The 21,779-nt window shown below is 44.3% G+C and overlaps 3 protein-coding genes across 3 annotated transcripts in view; 1 reads left to right on the plus strand and 2 right to left on the minus strand.

Annotated features, from left to right (window-relative positions):
- Positions 1–7,871: 7,871 nt before the first annotated feature.
- LOC308086766 (elongation factor 1-beta-like) lies at positions 7,872–8,462 on the minus strand (the record flags this gene model as incomplete). The annotated part of the gene is made up of 1 exon (XM_080430416.1): positions 7,872–8,462. The coding sequence occupies one exon, from the start codon at positions 8,460–8,462 to the stop codon at positions 7,872–7,874; it is 591 nt and encodes a 196-aa protein (XP_080286542.1).
- A 3,547-nt stretch (positions 8,463–12,009) lies between these two features.
- On the plus strand, positions 12,010–17,673 carry LOC308086767 (centrosome-associated protein 350-like; the record flags this gene model as incomplete). Its single annotated transcript, XM_080430417.1, has 1 exon — positions 12,010–17,673. One exon carries the CDS (start codon positions 12,010–12,012, stop codon positions 17,671–17,673), a length of 5,664 nt encoding a protein of 1,887 aa, XP_080286543.1.
- A 3,806-nt stretch (positions 17,674–21,479) lies between these two features.
- LOC308086720 (small ribosomal subunit protein mS38-like) overlaps positions 21,480–21,779 on the minus strand; it is a gene marked incomplete at both ends in the record, with an annotated part of 618 nt that continues 318 nt past the window's right edge. The window contains one exon of the mRNA XM_080430371.1: positions 21,480–21,779. This exon is cut by the window's right edge and continues 318 nt beyond it. Within this exon, the coding sequence (XP_080286497.1) occupies positions 21,480–21,779 (300 nt within the window).

The following is a 21,779-nucleotide window of genomic DNA, read 5'->3' on the forward strand; positions in this document are numbered from 1 at the left end:
TTGGCGTGCGTGCGTGCGTGCGTGCGTGCGTGCGTGCGTGCGTGCGTGCGTGCGTGCGTGCGTGCGTGCGTGCGTGCGTGCGTCCATCCGTGCAGCCGTGCGTGCATCCGTGCAGCCGTGCGTGCATCCGTGCATCCGTGCGTGCGTATGTCCCCACAAGTATAGTGCATGGCAATCGGACACTGCATTCATGATTTGAGGCATTTTGTTCTAAAAATTTGTTTTGCTAAATTTGACCTGCTGGTGGCGCTACAACAGGCCAATGTTAAAAGGGTGGCATTTGTTCCTCATCATGTGCACAATGTGCGTGGAAAGTTTCACCGCAATCAGACGCTGCGTTCATGATTTGTGGCATTTTGTTCCAAACAAGGCACTGCTGCAAACTTTAGATGTGAATCTTAGCCAATCAGGATGGAATATGAAAAATCAAACAGATCCGTCTTGATCACATGACTATAGAGATCAGGTGTAGCCTACCGATTTGCGTGAAATTTGGAAAAAATGGGAAGGAGAAATAATGTATTTTACACAAGTCGGCCTCTTGGTGGCGCTATAAAAGGCAGATGTGAAAAATGCAGGGCAAAGGTTTTTCTTTGGCCTCTAGGGAGTGCGCATAAAAAGTTTTATACAGATCGGTGCAGTTATAGGTAAAAACAGAAATCGGATTGTTATAGCGCCACCATGAGGCTGATTTGAAAAAATGTAAGTGGCATTTCTTCTTCGGCATAGTGGGAATGTGTGTGCAGAATTTCAGGGAAATTGCATTTTGTGATCATGATTTGAGGCATTTTGTTCAAAACGGAGCACTCCTGCAAACTTTCGAAGCCATTTTTAGCCAATCAGGATGGAATATGAAAAATCTGAAATACCTGTTTTGTTTAATGACTATATAATAATAATAAACTTTATTTGTATAGCACCTTTCATGACATGAAATGCAGCTCAAAGTGCTTTACAGAGCAATAATACAATTACAGTTACAACCAATTTAACAATAAAGCAAACAAAAATAAAATAAAATAAAATAAAAGCAAAAGCATAAAACAACATTAAAATAGGCAATACAGTGAGGAATTAAAAATCAACCAAAGAATCAGCTAAAAGCAAGAGTGAAGAAATAGGTCTTGAGCTGTGCTTTAAAGCTATCGACAGAGGCTGCCTGTCTTAGGTGTAATGGGAGTTTATTCCACACTGTCGGTCCGTAAAAGCAGAATGCTGCTTCACCGTATTCTTTATATGTCATTGTAGGCACCTCGAGCAGGTCAGCACTTGAAGACCTGAGGGCCCGGTTTGGAACATATCTCTCTAGGCAGTCAGAGAGGTAGGAAGGTGCCAGACCATTTAGAGCTTTATAAACTATTAAAATAATTTTAAAATCAATCCTAAAAACAACCGGGAGCCAGTGTAGTGAAGCTAAAACTGGAGTGATATGTTCTCTCATCCTAGTTTTAGTTAAAATTCTGGCTGCCGCATTTTGAACAAGTTCTAATCTGTCAGTTGTTTTCTTTGGCAGGCCAGAGTAGAGTGCGTTGCAGTAATCAAGCCTAGAGAAAACAAAAGCGTGGATCAACGTTTTTGCATCGTCTAACGACAGATAGTCTCTAATTCGCGCAGTATTTCTAAGATGAAAGAAAGCAATCTTGGTGACATGATTAATGTGTGTATTAAAATTCAATTCAGAATCGATAATAACCCCCAGGTTCTTTACTGTGGTGTTACTTTCTACAGATACTGTGTACCGATTTGCGGGATTTTTGGACAAAATCTGTAGGATAACTGTCAAAAAATGTGTTTTAGAAAAAGCAGCCTCCTGGTGGTGCTATAACAGACCCATGTGAAAGATTTGGGGCAAAGGTTCTGAATTGGCATCCAGGGAATGTGTGTTTACAGTTTCGCTGCAATCAAGCCAACGGTGTCGGAGATTAGCTGTTCACAGACGGACACACACACGGACACACACACATACACGGACGGACGGAAGGACGGACGGACGGACAGGGTGCAAAACATACTCTCTCGCCATGCCTTTCGGCCTGGCGGAGACAATTAGAAAATACATACATATTTTGGGTTGTATTTTCTGCTAAGTTTGATTCTAAAACGATGATGTCCTCACAAGTATAGTAATATGAACGTGTGTGTGTGTGTGTGTGTGTGTGTGTGTGTGTGTGTGTGTGTGTGTGTGTGTGTGTGTGTGTGTGTGTGTGTGTGTGTGTGTGTGTGTGTGTGTGCGTGTGTGTTTGAGTGTGTGTGTGTGTGTGTGTGTGTGTGTGTGTGTGTGTGTGTGTGTGTGTGTGCGTGTGTGTGTGTGTTTGAGTGTGTGTGTGTGTGTGTGTGTGTGTGTGTGTGTGTGTGTGTGTGTGTGTGTGTGTGTGTGTTTGACAGAGAGTAATTCCATCTATCAATCACACCTCGGCCCCCGAGCGCCGGAGCAAAGCAAGTACCTCTGAATATAAGATTAAATGACTGTACTTCTGTGTGCTGGTCTCCACCATAAAGACCTGGACTGAACAATGAAATGAGTATATTTGTGTGTACTGGTCTCCACTGCAAAGACCAGTGGTGGAAGAAGTACTCAGTTATTTTACTTAAGTAAAAGTAGCAATACCACAATATAAAAGAAAATATAAAACAAATAAAGGGCCGTGTTCAAAATGTTACTTGAGTAAAAATACAGTTGGCATCAAAATATACTTAAAGTACCAAAAGTAAAAGTACATAAATGTTTGAAAATAGCAGATCTACAAGCTCAATTGTGAGCTTGTAGATCGGCTATTTTCAAATAGCCTATGTATGAAATAGGGCTAAAGTGGTTAATGTATGTTTTATAATATAATAATTTATATCTGCAAAGTAACTCGTAACTGAAGTTTTCAAATACTTGTAATGGAGAAAAAGTACAATATTTGCCTCGGAGATGTAGTTTGTTTGTTTGTTTATTAAGGATCCCCATTAGTCTACACCTTAGTGGAGACTATTCTTCCTGGGGTCCAAGCAAAATCATCACAATACAAATCATAAAATGCAGTACAACATAATCAATGTTAGTGAACAAAAACACAAACTTGGAGAACATCATTTATATTAACAATAAAAATTTAAATTAAATTAAAAACAAAACAGGTTTGTCTGTCCGAAAATACCAAAAATAATAACCTAATCTAATCTAATTTCCTTTTTGATTATTGCTTCCTTAAGTTTCTTTTTGAAACCAAATGTATTTCTTGTTAGAGTCAAATATGGGGGGAGCACATTCCAGTATGCCATGGCTCTGTACATTACTGTTTTCTTAAGTGCATTGATTCTGGGCAGAGGTAAAATAAAGTGACCACTTGATGCCTGTCTAGTATTATAACCATGTCTTTCATTTGCAGGTAATAGCTGTAAAAACAAACTAAAGGGTTTTTGTGAGGAATACACATTCTTTAAAAACAGAATAAGGCTGCATGCCAGTCTTTCATCCACCCTCCTCCATGACAGCCTGGCATGCATAGCATCTACACTACTCCTAACAGAGCAGTGAAGTGCTAGTCTTGCCGCTCTGTTCTGAGCAAGCTGAAGTTTACTAAGTTCTTGCTTTGATGCACTAGACCAGATAACAGGACAGTAGTCCAGATTTGACAGAACAAGAGATTGTATGACTAGTCTAATTGTTGTGTTAGTTAGCAGATAAGCACTCCTTCTAATGGTATAGATGGCATTGCTCATTCTCACCACTGTATTATTAATCTGGGTGGACCATGACAGTGTTTCGTCAATAGTGACACCCAACAGTTTGACTTCTTTAACCTGTTCAATAGTAGCACCCTGCAAAGATAAGCTTAATTTCTGATCTGTCTTGAGAGCATATTTCGAGCCTATTACCATGCATTTCGTTTTTAAGACATTCAACTTCAGCTTATTTTCCATGATCCATTCAGAAACCAGATTTAACTCTAACTGAAGCACCTTATTAACATGTTCAATGCTCTCTGACGATACATACATGGTCGTGTCATCCGCATAAATCCCCATTCCTGCATTATGTAATACATATGGCATATCATTTACAAAAATAGAATAGAGAAGGGGGCCAAGGCAGCTTCCCTGAGGAATTCCACACTGAAGTGTCTCAATATTTGAAAGGGAGCCATTGAACATAACACATTGTTGCCGGTTCACTAAATAGCCCTTCAATAAACCAATAGCAGAGTCTTTGAATCCATATGCAGATAGTTTCATGAGTAGTAGCTCATGATCTATGATGTCAAAGGCTGCGCTGAAATCCAAGAGCACCACCCCAACAACTGACTTTATGTCAATCTGTTTGAACCACTCATCAGTAAGACATGTCAGTGCAGTGCTTGTAGAGTAACCAGCTTTGTATGCATGCTGTAGATCTGAGTTAATGTTGTTTTCTGCAAGATATTGCTGGATCTGCTTAAACATAATTCCCTCCAGAAGCTTACTCAAGACAGGTAAAATGCTGATAGGCCTACTGTTTGGACCTGTAAATGGCTCCCTACTGTTTTTTGACAGAGGAGTAACCTTTGCAATTTTCCACAAATCAGGATAAGCACATTCCTTAAAACATAAATTGAAAATATGGCCTACAGGCTTAGCAATTGATTTAGCTGATAACTGAAGCAGTCTGCCATCAATATTATCAAACCCACAGGGTTTATCACACTTAATTGTGTGAAGTAGCTTTACCATAAGATCAACACTGATAGGCTTGAATTCAAACACACAATCCTTAACAGACATAATATGATTTTTTATTATAGCTTTGGACAGCCCACCACTCACAGGCATCATTTGATTTCTTAGTGTATTCACTTTACTGAGGAAGTAATTATTGAAGTAGTTTGCGATTTCAGATGGTTTAGTAATGAATGCTCCATTCAGTTCAATAAATGAAGGTGTTTTGGCCATTTTACTTCTACCCATAGCATCATTAAGTACTCTCCAAAGTGTTTTACTGTCTCCATGACACTCCGCAAATTTAGAATGATAGTAATATTTTTTCTTTTGTCTATTTAATTTAGTTATTTTATTTCTTAGTGAGCGGTAGGCTTGCCAATCTGTTACATTACCTGACATGATGGCAGACTTTTTCAGTAGGTCCCTTTCTCTCATCCAGTTTCTCAATTCCTCGTCCAACCAAGGTGCTCTAAGTGATCTAACAGTGAACTTCTTAATTGGAGCATGTTTATCACACACTGCAGCAAATAAATTCATAAAGGAGTCTAATGCAGCATTTACTTGCATCTTCTCAAGCACAGTATCCCACTCAATATTTTCTACATCAGCATTAAATTCATTTTCCAAAAAGGTTTTATATGTTCTTCTGTGAATTACTTTAGGCCCTGCTTTAGGAACCTTTGTTTTCACAGTTAAAGCGACAATATTGTGGTCACTGAAGCCCACAGGTACCGACACAGCTTTTGAACATTTTTCAGAACAATTTGTAAAAAAGTGATCAATGCACGTTGACGTGACCGTTCCATCCCTATTGACATTAATTCTTGTGGGTGCACTTATGACTTGAGATAAGTTGCATAATGTAGCTGCATTGCTCAACTTCCTTTTCAATGTGCAATTACTGGACAACCAGTCTATATTCATATCACCCAGAATGTAAATATCATTGTCATTATCAGTTACATTATCCAGCATCAAGCATATGTTATTCAGATATTCAGCATTAGAGCATGGTGGCCTATAACAACAGCATGTCAGTATAGGTTTCAGATGTGGGATATGAACTTGAAGCCATAAGGCTTCTACTCCAATCATACCTAGATCTTTCCTTATTTTAGCCGGAATATGATTTTGAATGTAGAAAGCAGTACCTCCCCCATACCTGTCTCTGTCCAATCTAAATATATTATAACCTTGAATTGAAACAGCTGCATCCTCTATGGCTTCTTCCAAGTGGAGTAGAAGTAAAAGTATTGGAAATTGGAAATACTCCAGTAAAGTAAAAAATACCTCAAAATTGTACTTGAGTACCGTACAATGTACTTAGTTACTTTACACCACTGGTAAAGACCTGGACTGAACAAGTGTGCTGGTCTCCACCGTAAAGACCTGATTGGTTCTGAAACCTTGCCCAAATAAGGAGATGACCGTTTTGATTTGAACTGATTCGTGATTAGCTCATACCTCAGATCCCCATCCGTCCACATATTTATGGGCATCATCAACCTGACATCAGAGATTCACACAAAGGCCACTGTCTACTACATTACACTATATACCACTATATACTGCATTATCTTAACATTCTTATATTATACCATTATATACTGTATAAACACTATTGTTGTACTATATTATATTATCACTATCACACTATTATCTGCCAGACCCAGGGGGTCGGCCTACAGGAGGCTTTGTCGGCCGGTCGGTCGGTCTGTCCCTCTTTTCCTACCCAGCCAGATTCAGATTTCAACCACTAGGGGTCTGGCAGAACCAGGTCTCCTGGTCTTATATTTGTTACTATTGTTATTGCTACTGCTTGTATCTTTCTGTTTCTCCTGTCTCTCTCTCACTCTCTCTTCTCTCCCCCCGACACGGTGGAGGCAGAAGGCCGCCCACCCTAAAGCCTAGGGTCTGCCTGACGTTTCTTCCAGTTAAGGGGGAGTTCTTCGTTGCCACTGTCGCAAAGCTGCTTGCTCAGGGTGGGACTGTCGGGTCTCTGCTCTACATGTAAAGTGTCTTGAGACAACTTGTTGTGATTTGACACTTTAATAAAGTTGAATTGAAAAATGTAATTGTTGTTGTTTTGTGCTGATGCTTTGTGCTGAAAGCTCATTGTATTGTTGTTGTTTTGTGCTGAAAGCCCATTGTTTTGTTGTTGGTTTGTGCTCAAAGCTTGGCATTTTTCTTTTAAAAAAATGTGCAAACCGGCAGCAGCAGCCACACTTTAGCCCGATTTGAACGTGGTCGTTTGATGGAGCATAAATTAGGACAGTGGTTCTCAAACTTAGTTTTATTTCAAGGACCTCCAGTTTGGTATGCATTAGGCCACAGACCCCCATAACTCTTGAGTGCGCATAAATGACCACATTTCTAAAGAGTTACAGACCAGAAAAGGTATCAATCGTTCAGCTAGGGACCCCCTAGAACCCCCTCAAGGACCCCTGAGCCCACTTTGAGAACCAACTGAATTAGGCAGGCAGATAAGGGAAAGAGGGAGGAGCTTATTCAGGGGCTTCAACGTTTTTTTTCCAGACCAAGGACCCCTTAGCTGAGATAGAGAGGTGAAGTAGGGACCCCCACTACTGCATAAAATTGTGTTGCAGATAAACTTTTTCATAGATTTAATAGATGGCTTCGTAGACTTGTTTGATAGCACTATCATTAGTGTTGTGTGAAAAAAAAATATGAAAAAGTTAATGAAACATTTCATTTCTTTTGTTGAGTTCATGTTAATGCATTTTCAGAATGTTTTACCAATTACAGTACAGTAAACCTCTTTGTCGAAAACAGTAGATCTATGAGACGCGTTGTGAGCTTGTAGATCTGCAGTTATTTTGGCTAACGTTCCCATAGAATAGAGATGCTAGGGTTAGAGTGGTGAAAGAAAAATCAAGAGGGGAAATAAAAGGCTTTAAGGGGGGTTCTAAATGGACACTTACAAGTCTGTAACTCTGACAGTATACAGATGGAACCAAATGGACCCGTTAGGTTCCATTTGGATCCATGGGTTTACAAGTTTGAGAACCACTAGCTTAGATCTTGTTGACGAAGGCGATATCAACGCTCTGGATGAAGTCTTTGAACTTGGTGATCTCGTTCTCCACTGCCCTAGGGGTCCCGGACCCCCTGTTGAAGACCCATGGCGGCCTAGAGCTTGTTGAAGCAGGCGACGTCTAGGTTCTGTCTTAGAGCTTGTTGAAGCAGGCGATGTCTACGCTCTGGACGATGTCTTCGAACTTTTTGATCTCGTCCTCCAGCATGTCGGTGCCCACCTTCTCGTCCTCGACCACGCAGCCGATCTGCAGCTTATTGATGCCGTAGCCCACCTCCACCAGCTGGGATGCCCCCCACAGGAGCCCATCGGCCGCAATCGAGCGCACGCAGCGCTCCACCTCCGCCATGTCCGTCTCATCGTCCCAGGGCTTGACGTCCAGCACGATCGTGGACTTGGCCAGGATTTGGGGTTTCTCGACAACCTTCTGCTTGAGGGGCTCCACGGTTACAGGTTCTTTGGCGCTATAGGGGTCGTCGTCACCAAACAGGTCGATTTCATCGTCGTCCTCGCCGTCGTCATCATCATCGTTGCCTTTTTCTACCTGAAAAGGGAGGTCCTCCTGGGCGGACTTTACGAGCATCTTCTCGATCCTCTTCAGCCCGGCGAGTATCTCCATGCTGTTCTTCTCCAGCATGGCCAATCTGGTCTTAATCTCCTGGTTCTCCCTCTCCAGGCTCCTAACTGCTGATACCGGGAGCTGATCTTGAAGCTGGGCGCTCATGTTTGATGCGTTGATTACAGTGGTTTAATTGCCTTTGAGCTGCTGAGTGCTTGAATGTGATGGTCGAACAGCCAGGTAGGGGGTGACGCAGAGCTTTTATAGGCTCCCGAAGATGTCATCATGACGTATTACTTTAATTTGGGGGTCTATGACATGGAAAAGTTTGAGAAACAGTGTTCTAGCCCTATTTCCCCTAAATCCCTCTCAAAAGGCCTTGCCTTTGGCCAAGCCATAATTGTAAATAAAAAGTGGTTCTTAACACATTCACTGTCCGGTATTATTCATCCGCTTCAGCCTCTGGTGCCAGCGTTTTTTTACCTTGTTTTGACGATCTTTGGAGAGCCGCAGAAGCCACGACGTGCACGCGGATGTAAACAAAGAGTGTAAGGGGGTGGGGGAGGGTCTCATCTATCCACCGGAGCAAACACATTTTTACTGCGATCGGCCATTTTGTTGCTATCGCCCGTTGAATATGGCTTGTTTTAACAAAAAAAAAAGAATCAGAGCTAGATGTGTTTTTCTACAAATCCTAATATAGGAGTGGACGGAAGTGACAGCAGCATGTTCTCTGACATCACTCTGTGACATCACAAGCTCATGGAGGTTACCATAATGGCTTATTTTTATTCTGACCATGTTGGAAATAGCCTATATACTTTAACTCTATGGTTGTAGGAGAGAGTCAGGTAACAAGCAGGCAAATGTTAAAACGCTGAAGTCAATAGAGTTGTCTCACGTGAACTGGAGGTTTATTTGTTACTGACCTGAAACCTGGGTTCACCACCATGACAGCTTATGGTGGACATTTTCTCAATATCCGATTTTTGCCACGGACATACAAAATATATGGTCAATAATTTTACCAGAAACCATACACAGTGGATGGGGAAGGCGAATGTTTGACTATTAACTATTATAGGTTATTTGTTTTAATGACTTGGGAAAACAACAGTAATTATGGCTGTAAACAGTAATGCACAGTTAAATCAAGCAACACAGTAAAGGCACTGTAAGCTGACTGGCATATCAGAACATTGGCTGACGGTGGTTAGAAATGTACTGGCAGCAGGCTAGGGAATCGATCTAAGTGTTCTGTCTGTCTGTCTGTCTGTCTGTCTGTCTGTCTGTCTGTGACATTCTGTCTGTCTGGCATGCAGATCGCGCACCCCTTGGGTTACAATTGCACTGGCCATGGTTCTGAAAAACATTCTACATTGAACAGCAACATTAATAGGTCTACTATAGCACATTTAAGGCACATTTACACATTGTTGAATTAAAGTAGGCTATTAATGTGTTAATAACATCAGTGTCCTACCTACTATGAAGAACATAGAACATGACTGTATACTGGCAGGTAGTAATCCTGAGGCAGGCGTCGATACAAATCAAATCAAATCAAATCAAACTTTATTTATATAGCCCATTTACAACAATCAAGATTGACCAAAGTGCTGTACATGGAGGGTAACAACAGAAACAGGCCTGTGCAACAACATAGTTACAGGACAAATCAATAAGAAAAGAAAACATATGAAACAAGGTAAATGACAAAATATTAAACAACGTTAAAAGCTAGAGAAAATAGAGTTTTGAGGCGGGATTTAAGACAATTTCGGAGAGCAGCACCTACTGCTTCTGAAGCCTCAGTTTGCCTTGTCGAATAAAACAGCAGCATGAACTTTATCTAAACAAAACAAACACACATGGGGACAATTTAAGGTGTATTAAAGACATAGTTCAATGTTGAAAATGAGTGGTATTCCCCTTTAATTGCGAGATGAGAGTAAATGTCCCTATAGTCAACTTAATAGTCACATAATTAGAGTGCAAAGAAAACAGTTCATTGCTTCCAAGAAACTAGGATACCAAGTGTACCCTATCAAACTACAACTACACTACAATGTTAGAGGGGGTGATCGAATGCAGGCCACTGTGTATCCACGATTAAATGAAGACATTTCAGTCCTTTACTGCAGGTGTCCCAATGTATGTGGTCCACTGCTTCGTTTATTGTATTATTTTCTGTTCTGATGTGTATACTTTTTCTTTCACATTTATATATTTCTGCTTTTTCATTTGTATATACAATATTTTTTGTTACTCCTGTTCATGTTTGTTTTTACATTCATATATTTCATCCGTCTTGTACAGCCATCTAGTGGTATATCTCTGTACTTGTCAACTGTGTCTGACTTCCTCCCCAGGTGTTTGCAGTCTGTATGTATGTATATATATAAATAACACTGAAGTCTGACGTAATTTCCGCATCCTACCTGGGTCGCGTTTTTCCCCCACATTCTGAATTCCCCCAGACGTGTTTAATATCGTGTCAAATAAGAACTGTGTTCCAAAAATAAACAAATGACCCTGGCGGTTTGACTCATATGGATATGAAGCATCAACTGACGGTGAGAAATCGCTAATGTTACCGCCACCGAATTAGTTTGATATTTGCGGCCATAGCTGAGTGGTTAGTGAGCCCGCCTAGGGAACCAGCTGGCCCTGGTTGCCCCAGGTTCGATTCCAGGCTATCCCAGCATATGTGCCGATGATATGAAATTTGTCCCTGAGCAAGACTCTTAACCCCAATTGCTCACAGGTTCTCATTGGAAACAAGACCGCAAGGACTTTCATGAACGACCTGTTAAAAGGAATTATCCTTATCCTTGATTTTTGCCAGAAACAGACTGTATCAAATATGTGACTGACTATCATAAACGATACAGAGGCACCTCCCTGACATTATCGCCGGGACAGTTTGTTTATGTTTGGACCACAATTCTTATATGAGACGATTCTAAGATGACCCAATGTTATTCTCCATGGAGAAATTACTTCTGCGACCCAGGGGATGAACGAGTGACGTCAGGACTTCGGTACTCTATAAGGGGACAAGTGTTTGCTGTGGGTTACACGCTGAAGAAGGCAGTGGGGCTGCTACGTGTGGGTTGTATCCCTGTCACCATGCACAGTTTTTTAGGTATTTCTATCATCAAATGGCCATCTAACAAAGTCTTTTTCACTTTTTCACCAGCAGAGAGCCTCGGTCTTTTCCTTGGTTAAACATTAAACCTAGTTCACTCCCATTCTAATGCAAATTTCACACTCACAGAGGCGTTCACAAGTGACGTCACTGACAGTGGCGACAGTCAGCCAATTGTGGTACGGCATGACTCATGTCATACCGTGATTGGCTGACCACAATTCAAAAAACAATTCAGCTCGATCAACATTATTAAGGCCTGACTGCACTGCATGTCCGTGACGTCTCAGACGATCGTATATGCAGTGCTTACACAGTTCGCAGGTGTCTGACATAAGAAGTATAAAATTATAAAAGCTCAGCAGCTGTCATCCTCTGATCTTTCCTGTCCAAACTACTTAAGTTAAAGCTATATTGAAAAGTATATTTTCTGTAGACTCTCCTGTCTAGCGAGGCATTAGCCCTGGAGAGATAGATGCTACAGGCTATGAGGATGCCTTTGTGTCATCCCGTAGTAGCCGGAGGCAGTGGCCAGTCTAACTCACTCACTTTGAGGAGTTAATGGGGAGTTCTCCCCATGAGAAACTGACTGGAGACTTCAACACCCACCATGTCTACAAGCCCCAGCAGTCAAGGCCCCATGTTCCCCAGCAGTCAAAGCAACATGAGCCTGTCTACAAGCCCCAGCAGTCAAGGCCACATGAGCCTGTCTACAAGCCCCAGCAGTCAAGGCCACATGAGCCTGTCTACAAGCCCCAGCAGTCAAGGCCACATGAGCCTGTCTACAAGCCCCAGCAGTCAAGGCCCCAGCTTCCACAGCGGTCAGGCTACCAGCCCCACCCGGTATCGTATGGCACCAAGCCCCAGCAGCCAGGCTACCAGCCCCACCCGTTATCATATGGCACCAAGCCCCAGCAGCCAAAGCCCCAGGTGCCCCATCCATCTTCCTACCAGCCCAAGCCATCACTGTCAGGCTTCCAGGCCAAACCCCAGCTGTCTAACTACAAGCCTCAGCAGCTAAATCCTCGGGTGTCTCAGTCATATGGCTACCAGCTCAAACCCCCTACTCTGAGGAGGAGCTCAGAGAAGAGCTCTGCCAACAGACAGGCCAGGAGTGTTCATTCTGATGGCACCCTAGGGGGTGCCTCAGGGCATTATCTTCAAAGTGTGGGGTCAGGTAGTAAAAGGTCTTCAGGCAACAGCATCCCTGTATTGGACTCTCCATGTGGCTCTCCTTCAGATAATGGGTCTCCACTAAGGGCACACTTTCCAGGTGTGTCCCCGAACTGTGGCTCTTCAGTCGGGATAGGGAGCTGCAACCTTGGCCTGGGGACTGGACCCTTAGCATCCAAGGCTAGGCTAACTACTTCCTCTGGAACACTCCCCACAGCCCAGAGTACGCTACATTACACTCTCAGTGTCCTACAGCAGGTACGCCAGAAGCTGCTCTATCTGGAGTCCATGGAGGAATCGGTACGGCAGCTCGGAGACTCGGAGAGGCTGAGGGGTGTGTCGATGGCTCAGCAGGGAGTCTCATTGGCTCAAATACTCAAGGCCCAGCAGCAAAGGCATGAACGCGACCTTTATGACCTTAGGATCAAGGCTGAGGGAGATGCTCCGGAGAGACAGCTGCAGCCAGAGGAGAGTACACAGAGAGCAGCCAGGGTGCACGCTGAGCTGCAGGAAAACATCCCAGCGTCCTCCCAGCACCAGCCTTTGGGCGGCCTCCAGAAAGATACCACCAAGATGATGAGTCAACATGCTGAGACAGCAGGCTACACAGCCGACGCCCCTCGACACATCAAAGAGATGACAGAGCTGGCATGCTCCCAGATAGCTGGAGCTCCCATAAACACCCCGTCAGACCACCAGAAAGAGTGTCACATGAGACCCCTGCAGGCCAGGGCTGACACTACCGACAGCTCCAGGAGTGAGGTGTCAGGCAGCTGCAGGACCAGGCCGGAGGAACCCCTCTCTCCCCTGGACAGCTTCAGTCACTCCAACTCCCTGTCCTCCATGAGACCCACAATCAGCGGAGGAGACACCAACAGCCACCCCAGCCCATTGCCTGCCTCATTAGGTCAAAGGGAGCGGAGGAGAACGGTTGTAGCACAACACAAGCGGAGGAAGGAGGCAGCAGAGGAGAGGAGTCTGTGCCTGAGCAGGGAGAAGGAGGCAGGCAGCAGCTTGGTGGAAGATTACGCTCCCACAGGGGTGGACAACTCACTCTGTACCGACAGCATCACCTCCATTGTGGAGGAGAAAGCCTTCTCAGACCAGAGGAATTGGAGAATGGAAGGAGAAGAGGAGAAGCGAAGCAATAATGAGGCAGCAGAGAAGAGGAATCCATGCGTGAGCAGGGAGAAGGAGGCAGGCAGCAGTTTGGTGGAGGATGGCACCGTAGGGGTGGATGACTCACTCCTTACCGTCGGCATCACCTCCACGGTGGAGGAGAAAGCAGACAGCACCACATTAGCAACAGAGTGCTCCCGGAAGGTCAAAGAGTCCATGACGGAGGACACGATGGAGGAGCGGTCGTTCTGCTCCCTTCTGCCCTCTGAGGTGGACCGCCGCGGGACCTTGGAGAAGTCCCGCCCACATGTGGAATCGGAGGAGGACCCAGCCAACCACGACAGGACATTGACCTCGGTGACATGTGACGGCTCTAAGCCTCGAGACATGAGCAGGGCTTTTTCAGGCCAACAGGACAGCTTTTCCCAGTTCACCATGGACATAGTGCTACGTCAGTATGTGACGGATGAGGAGGTGCGCCTCCAGCACCAGAGCTCACTGCTGCGCCTCCGTCAGAAGACCATCGAAGAGAAGACAAAGACGGAACTGGCCTGGCTGGAGCACCAGAAGAAGAGTCTGCGAAACAAGGGAGAGGACAACAAGGTGCCCCCCATCAGGGAGAAGCAAAAGGGCCTGAAGCTGAAGCTACAGCAGGAGAAGGCTGAGATCCACTGCCTACAGGAGGCCAACAAGGAAGCAAGGAAGGCGAGGCTACTGTTGCTGAAGCAACAGGAGGAGATAGAGAGGATGAGAACCTCCACTCTCAGAGTGAAGGAGAGGATCAGAATTGCCGGAGGCGAAGCACCGCCTGAGACTACCATGTCCGAGACGCTGGTATCTGAAGCTGCTTCTCTCGTCACAAGGCTAGCAGACAGTGATGTCCGCAGCCCCTCGCCCCCCCTCTCCATGTCTGGCAGAAGTGAGACCAGCAGCATCATGCAGCTGAAAAAGATGCACTCTCACATGGATGAAACATTTCTGACCAAGCGGGAGCAGCAGCTGATGCAGAGGCGTCGACATGCCGAGGAGCAGCTGGAGTGGAAGCAGAGATTGGACCGGGAGGAGGCAGAGGTCCGCAGGATGGAGCAGGAGGCCCTTGCTGCCTGGGACCACCACAATGCTGCTGTAGGTCCCTCCAGCCTCCAGCATCACAGCCCAGAACACAAGACTGACAGTGAGAAAAAGAGAGACTACTCTGTGACAATTGGGGGGGGCCCATCCACAGCACCTCCTAAATCTTTCCCTGAAATACCTTTGGCTTCCAAACAGAGCAAACCTTCCACTTACACCCAAGACTTCACCTCTGCCTCTCCGCCACCTAGCAAGCCATCTGTTCCAGCCAAAGAAAGCCTCAGCACTGCTCCCTCTCCATCAAATATCAGTGCTACCAATACCAAGATGCAGTTCTGTTCTGCCACCTGGACCACCAGCAACGCACACATCCAGCCCACTGACACCCCCACAACCACACAGACCGAACCTGTGTCAGATCAGATAGACATTGAGAGCCGAATCAGTGTGCTGAAGGAAGAGCTGAGGAAAAGCAAGTCTATGGCATACCAGCTGAAGAAGGAACAGAAGAAGAGGAACAAGGAGCGCCTGAAAGCACAGGAAGCCAGTCTTCTGAAGCAGCTGGAGTCCTATAATGATTTCATAGAGAAAACCACGGCAGAGCTGAATAAGGAGCCGAGTCGATCCATCTCCCTGGCTGAAGAGCAGTCTGAGGACCCGCCAACAGTTACCCCAACCCCATTATACGGCAGCCCAGAGTATCTCACCTCAGGCTCTGGACACCTGCTCTCAGAAAATCCTCCCAGGCCTGCCTCCAGGGAGGCCAGGTCTCTGAGCGGACAAGCCCAACAGCAGGACACTTCTGTTTTGTCTATCCATAGGTCAGTTATTGAGGAGTTTGAGGTAGACGTGGACTATAAATCTGAGGATCGGCATTCTGGATGTCCTCTCAAACTAGACCATGAGGAAAGACCCAGTGCCCCACAGAAGCATGTTCCTTCCTCTAAGAGTGAAGAACACAAATGTTCTCCCTCTATTGGCCTGAATAGAGATGTGCAAATAAAGACAAGGGAGATATCTGAGGAAGAATCTCTGGTTTCCCACTCAAGCAAGTCACATTTGGCTGCTGTAGATACCTCTGGACTTCCTGACAACAGTGTCTCTTCAAATGGCTGCGCCTACACTGTTTTGTCCTCCAAGACGGAAGCACTCTCGGAAACCTCTCATTCCTCTGCAGATTGTTACCACGATGACTATGAGTCATTGCCCAGGGAAGACTGCTGTAGCTCCAAGCGTACCTCTACAGCCTTGCCATCTTGTCCAGAGATCAAAGCTTCCAAGGACTCCTGTAGCAGGTCCCCGCACTATGACATCCAAGACGAGGAAGATGAAGTGGAGGACGACATTGCTGAGGAGCTGTGTGAACGCTCTGCAGTCAGTGGCGATAGCCACCCCTCTGGAAGGCTACTCAACCTCCATAGCCAGACCATTGACTCCAGAATCGACACCAAGAACAACATAAACGCCAACTGCTCTCCAGCCATCTCCCCTTCTCAGTCTCCACTTTCCCTAGTTCCTGATCAGATGCCCTGCTTCAACATTGGAGACCGGGTTCTTGTCAGCAACGTTCATTCAGGCACACTGAAGTTCAAAGGTCCAACCAAGTTTTCCAATGGGTTCTGGGCTGGTGTGGTGCTGGATGAGTCAGAAGGGAGCAACAATGGCACTTATGACAACGTGGTATACTTTGAGTGTGAGGAGCGCCACGGTATCTTCGCTCCTCCAAACAAGATCACATGGTTGCCAGAGAACTTTGAGACCTACACGGACACCACCGAGGATGAAGACTCGCTCTTTGACGACATGTCTGATAAAGACGGGAATAAACGTGAGACTGCTGACAAAAAAACTCATCAGCTAGGTTATCTGAAGAGTGAACGTGGAGGAACGACTCATGAATATCACAGATCCAGCAATAAAAGGCCTGCTGAATATCAAGCTAAACACCAGAAGAACCAGACTTCTCCGAGGGGGAAGGCCCACCTCAGCCCACATAATCACATACAGTCTGAGCATCCAGTGCGTAACGGAGGGAGTCAGTACATCATGTTGGAATTTGATGATGCACCACCTACCCTCATCTCTGACATGCCCAAGCTAGGCCAGGGGAAGCAGAGCCTGAAGGCTTTCGCTGAACAGAGGGACAAAAACTCTCATTCCAAGTCACCCAGGCCAGAGCTGCCTCTTTTTCCTCTTCTCCCCAAGCTGCCCGAGCAGCCTGCCATGGTGGTACCCCACTCTGCATCAAAGGTTGAGAAGCTAGTCCATGCTGCTACAAGAGAGATTTGGGACAGTTGTCAGCTGGCAAAGCAGAACACAGGGACCCTGTCGGGGTTGACCTTCCCAAAGCCTTCACAGGAATACCTGGGTAAAGAAGCCAATGGGCAGGACCAGGAAGCCCTCTGCATTCGTAGCTACAGGCAGGCTGTGTATGACCTGACGCGGGAGATCCTCCACGAGATCTACACCGAAGACCCCAACGTCGGTCAGTCACAGTGGGTGAAACGTCGGCCGGTCGGCTCCTCACACTTCCACAAGGTCAAGACCGCTGGAGACATCGCCAACGTCCAGGAATTTGTTGCAACAGAAGTATTGAAGCTTTACGGTCTGGAGGAAGACCACAACCAGAAGCCTGGCTGGCAGAGGAAGCTCAAATTTGGCATGAAGAAACAAGACAGAGTAGATCACATACTGGTTCAAGAGCTCCATGAGGAAGAGGCTCAGTGGGTCAACTACGACGAAGACGAGCTGTTGGTTAAGATGCAGCTGGCAGACAGCATCTTTGACACATTGCTGAAGGACACTGCAGACGCTCTGACACAGATCTGCGACAAGAGAGCTAAAAGAGCCGCCCTGCCCTGAGAGCTGTTTTGCTATCCTTACAGCAACCAGAAAGCAAAGGCTAAATAAACTATTTTAATTTAATATTTATAAGGAGGTCTATTACTATTGATTTTTTTCTTTTTTTTATATATCAACGAATCGATTAATTACTTAGGCCCTATTTTATACTTCATCGCATGATGGTGTTGTGCAAAAATGGAGATCAGCTATTGACAATATTTTTAAAGGTTGAAAGTGTTCGCCTATAATGACATGCCCAAAATAGGCATCACTTAGTAAAAGATTATTTTATAAAATGATCAATTCTCGATTATTTTTTATAATAAATTAAATGTAATTTAATGTATGGCAAAACTATCCTGCTGGGTGGGGACCTTATAGGCAGACACTCCCTGTCATCAAGAGTGCAAGCAGGGCCCAAATAGTTAGAGCTTGCATCCAAATGTCACCACTCTATCCTGACATGAAGGACCACAGGCTTAACATCAACATGAGGACAGATATAGCTGAGAAGGACTTCTCTAACTATCTCCTTGAATTAGGGGAAGTATTTGGTCTCCCTGCTTCTATTGAGACATTTAGATTGTATGTCTCACCTAGACACAGGATCTGACACGAATTTTGACCTGATGGTCAAGATTCAATTTATCCCCTTAGCAAGCAGGCAGGCTCTATTAGCTCAATGGTAAAACATTTAGGAAAACAGGTTCAATTCCCGGGAAGAGGAAAGTTACATAGTGCAGCTTTAAGTACAACAATATTAGCTTGTACATTAAGCTGTTTTTGAGCATTGCCGTGCTGTAGACAGATAAACAGACGTTAACCACAGGAACCTCATTTCCTTTTTTGCTGTAGCTGAAATTTCAGGTGACCTTGTTAATCAGCAGCCAATCATGTACTAGGTTGATGTAATTAGTCAAGTATTGACATCGCTTCAACATGAGGATGACAGACCGAGGAGTGTTCCCATTGCTTAGGTTCAAACCCGATCGATTCCCCCGTCCTTGCCTTCTCGTCGAAGGCGGGGCTAAGGTGCGAGGAAACGATGCGAGTGGAGGACGCGAGGATGGGCATTTCAGTATTGGAATTTGGCTATAGTTCCACTGACTTCATAACCTCACTCCGTCAAATGGAAGAAGCTTGCGACACACATTTTGTTTCACAGCGTACTTGCATCTGAGACTCCGGGCGCAGAATCGATGACAGACGGAGTTTCATTTTTTCAAGCTACTAGGCAGGTGATTGGATGATCCCGCCCCTAGCAGCCGCTGATTGGTTCGTATGCGCAGTGGTTCGGGCAGCTTTACTCTGTGAGCAATCCCAGACCCTCCTTCCTGAAACAAATGCAAATGAGATTTCCGGAGGGAGGGGGGTTTACCAGGCTACTGACTTCATGCTCTGTTCCGAAAGAGCCGCCTCTGCCACATATAATGATGTTAAATTGGAGCATTGCATTTATAACTGGTGTTGGGGAAAGATACTTTTGAAACTAGTTACTTTACTTTAATACTTGCCCTAAGTAGTAGCTACTGTCACTTACAAAGTCAGTCTTCATTGAAAGTAAATTCATGTATTTTCATATTGCCCACTTAAAATCATGCTTTTAAGATACATCTTATGCTGTAAATAAATCATCAATAGTTTGGGACATTGCCTTAACAATTGTCTTTCTGATTACTTGCCCACAACACTTTAGAACTAAGCTGGGCTTGTGCCAAATACGTAACAAAATGCATAGACATATGCCTTCAAGTATTTCCTGTCAGTCATCCTACTTCACATAACTCAGCTCTGCAACTTCTGCACCAAAAGAAAATATGGTAATGTTTTTTAAGCTAGTTTATAATGCATTATAATGCCCTTATAAGGCATTATAATGCTCGTTATAAATGTTTATAATCATGTATATCTACTTATAATCATGTTTATAACGTATTATAACTGCTGGTCATAATGCATTATTATGCTCAGTGGAACAGCACATTATAACTACCATAACTTAGTCAGTTATAAAGGCACATAGATAAGTGCTGTAATGTGTCATAACGCATTGTAACCAACATGTTTATTAAATGGAAAAATGTCTTATAAACATCAATAATATGCTATAACATGACTTTGAGACCTATAAGTAAAGTGGCCACATATTCATGCGTTATTAGACATTGTATCACACTATAATACTGTATTGCATGACTTTTTGGCCTTTACGTAAAACGACAACATTATTTAATGGTCATTAGCACTTGTATCATACTATAATACCCTATAGCACGAGGTAGTGACCGTTAAGTGGAAACTTTCTACTGATTCACTGCCAATCACGTAGATCTACGCAAACCTATTTAAAGCCGCCACGTGCCAATCGTGTAGATCTACGTGAAGTGAAAAAAAAAAAAAGTTCAAAGATCTAGACTCCTATCCACTTCCTTGTTAACTTAAAACTTAAAAATTCTGTATCTCGGCTCCTGAGTACTTTATTTTTTTAAATGAAAAACTCTGGCACTGGCTAAAAAAATATGAAAATACCTCTGGCAGTTAATGGTCATTCTTTAATGGTCATTAGCACTTGTATCATATTACCCTACAGTATGACGTAGTGACCTTTAAGTAAAGTGGCAACATTCTTTAATAGTCATTAGCATTCATATCGTACTATAATACTTTAAAGCTTGACGTAGAGACCTTTAAGTAAAGTGGAAACATTTTTTAATAGTCATTAGCATTTGTATCGTACTATAATACTCTATAGCTTGACGTAGAGAGAAGGAATGCGTCCATATCAGTGTGATTAGAGTTTGTTCATTTTACTGGACATTATGGAACTGCAACAAGACAGTTAAACACATAAACAATGAATTAAGGCACGTTTCTGTCCAGTCTTCATCACATTACAGCTTCCTTTTTGATTGATAGACAAATACTGTAACTGGACATAAACAGACAAATACATCACATTTAAACAAAAAAAATGTTTTACCAAAAAAATGTTTTACAAAAATATAACATAAATACGTGACACCAAATAGTTCTGTTGTTTCCAAAATAGTATTATTATTACAGTGGGGTAGAATTATTTGATTAACCACAACACAGTCACACAGTAGCAGCTTGGGGCCGCTGCAGTCACTACCTCAGTACAAGTTAGCTTTAGCTGCTAAGCTAAGATGCTAAGCTAAGCTGCTCAGCATGGAGGACAATACCACAAAACAAACATTGTGGAGACAAACGGCCAACTTTTCCACCATCAAAATACTCCCTGGTCATATGCTACTTTATGTGTCTAAGTTTACCCACTTTATGATATCGCACCTGCAACAAGACAGATAAACAATGAATTAAGGCACATTGCTGTCCAGTCTTCATCACATTACATAACAGGATGTATTGGCTTCCTCTTTGAGTCCTTAATTTAAATTTGAGTCAGTCCTTGTCCCTTTTATGCTCATATATGGAGATCACTGATGTCATCAGTATATACCCATAGGCCTACATGGGCATGTCTCCTTTTGTGCCCATATATGGAGCCGACTGATTTGTTTGTGCCTGATGACACATGACGACAAATTGAGGTTAGACAACACACTCCATATTTGGGCGCAGCTGCATTGTCATAGTGACGTGGCCTTGGTTTGTTTGATGTTGTCATAGTGAAGTGGCCGTGGTTTGTTTGTGGTTGTGTCAGAGTGACGTGGGCGTGGTGGGCCCGCCCACACGCCGGCCCTCCGTTTAGCCAACTTTTATATAGGATGATATCCTCAAACTCTACCAAGTTGGTGTGTCATACTTGACCTCTGTCGCACAGAGAATAAATGAAGCCTCGCTCAGTCTCTTCTGTTTCCATGCCGTTTGAGATAGATTTTGGGTGCGGTCCATCCCTCTGGAGGTTCCTTCAGTCCGGCCCGGGTCCAAATCCGCTCCAGGTCCTTCTCGAAACGCTTCTGTTTCTTCTTCCTGCGGCCGTGGAGCACTCTCCTACGCACAAACCTCATCCTCTTCATGAGCTTCTTGTATTTATGTCGGTTCATCTTCCGCCGCCGGATCTCCAGGACATTCTTGCAGCCGAGCGGCGCTATGGAGCTCTCCCTGACGTCCTCCGGAATGGGGACAGAGAACGGTGGCAG

This window comes from Gymnoscopelus braueri (genome assembly GCF_963280865.1).
Source record: "Gymnoscopelus braueri genome assembly, chromosome: 6".
NCBI classification, from domain to species: domain Eukaryota; kingdom Metazoa; phylum Chordata; class Actinopteri; order Myctophiformes; family Myctophidae; genus Gymnoscopelus; species Gymnoscopelus braueri.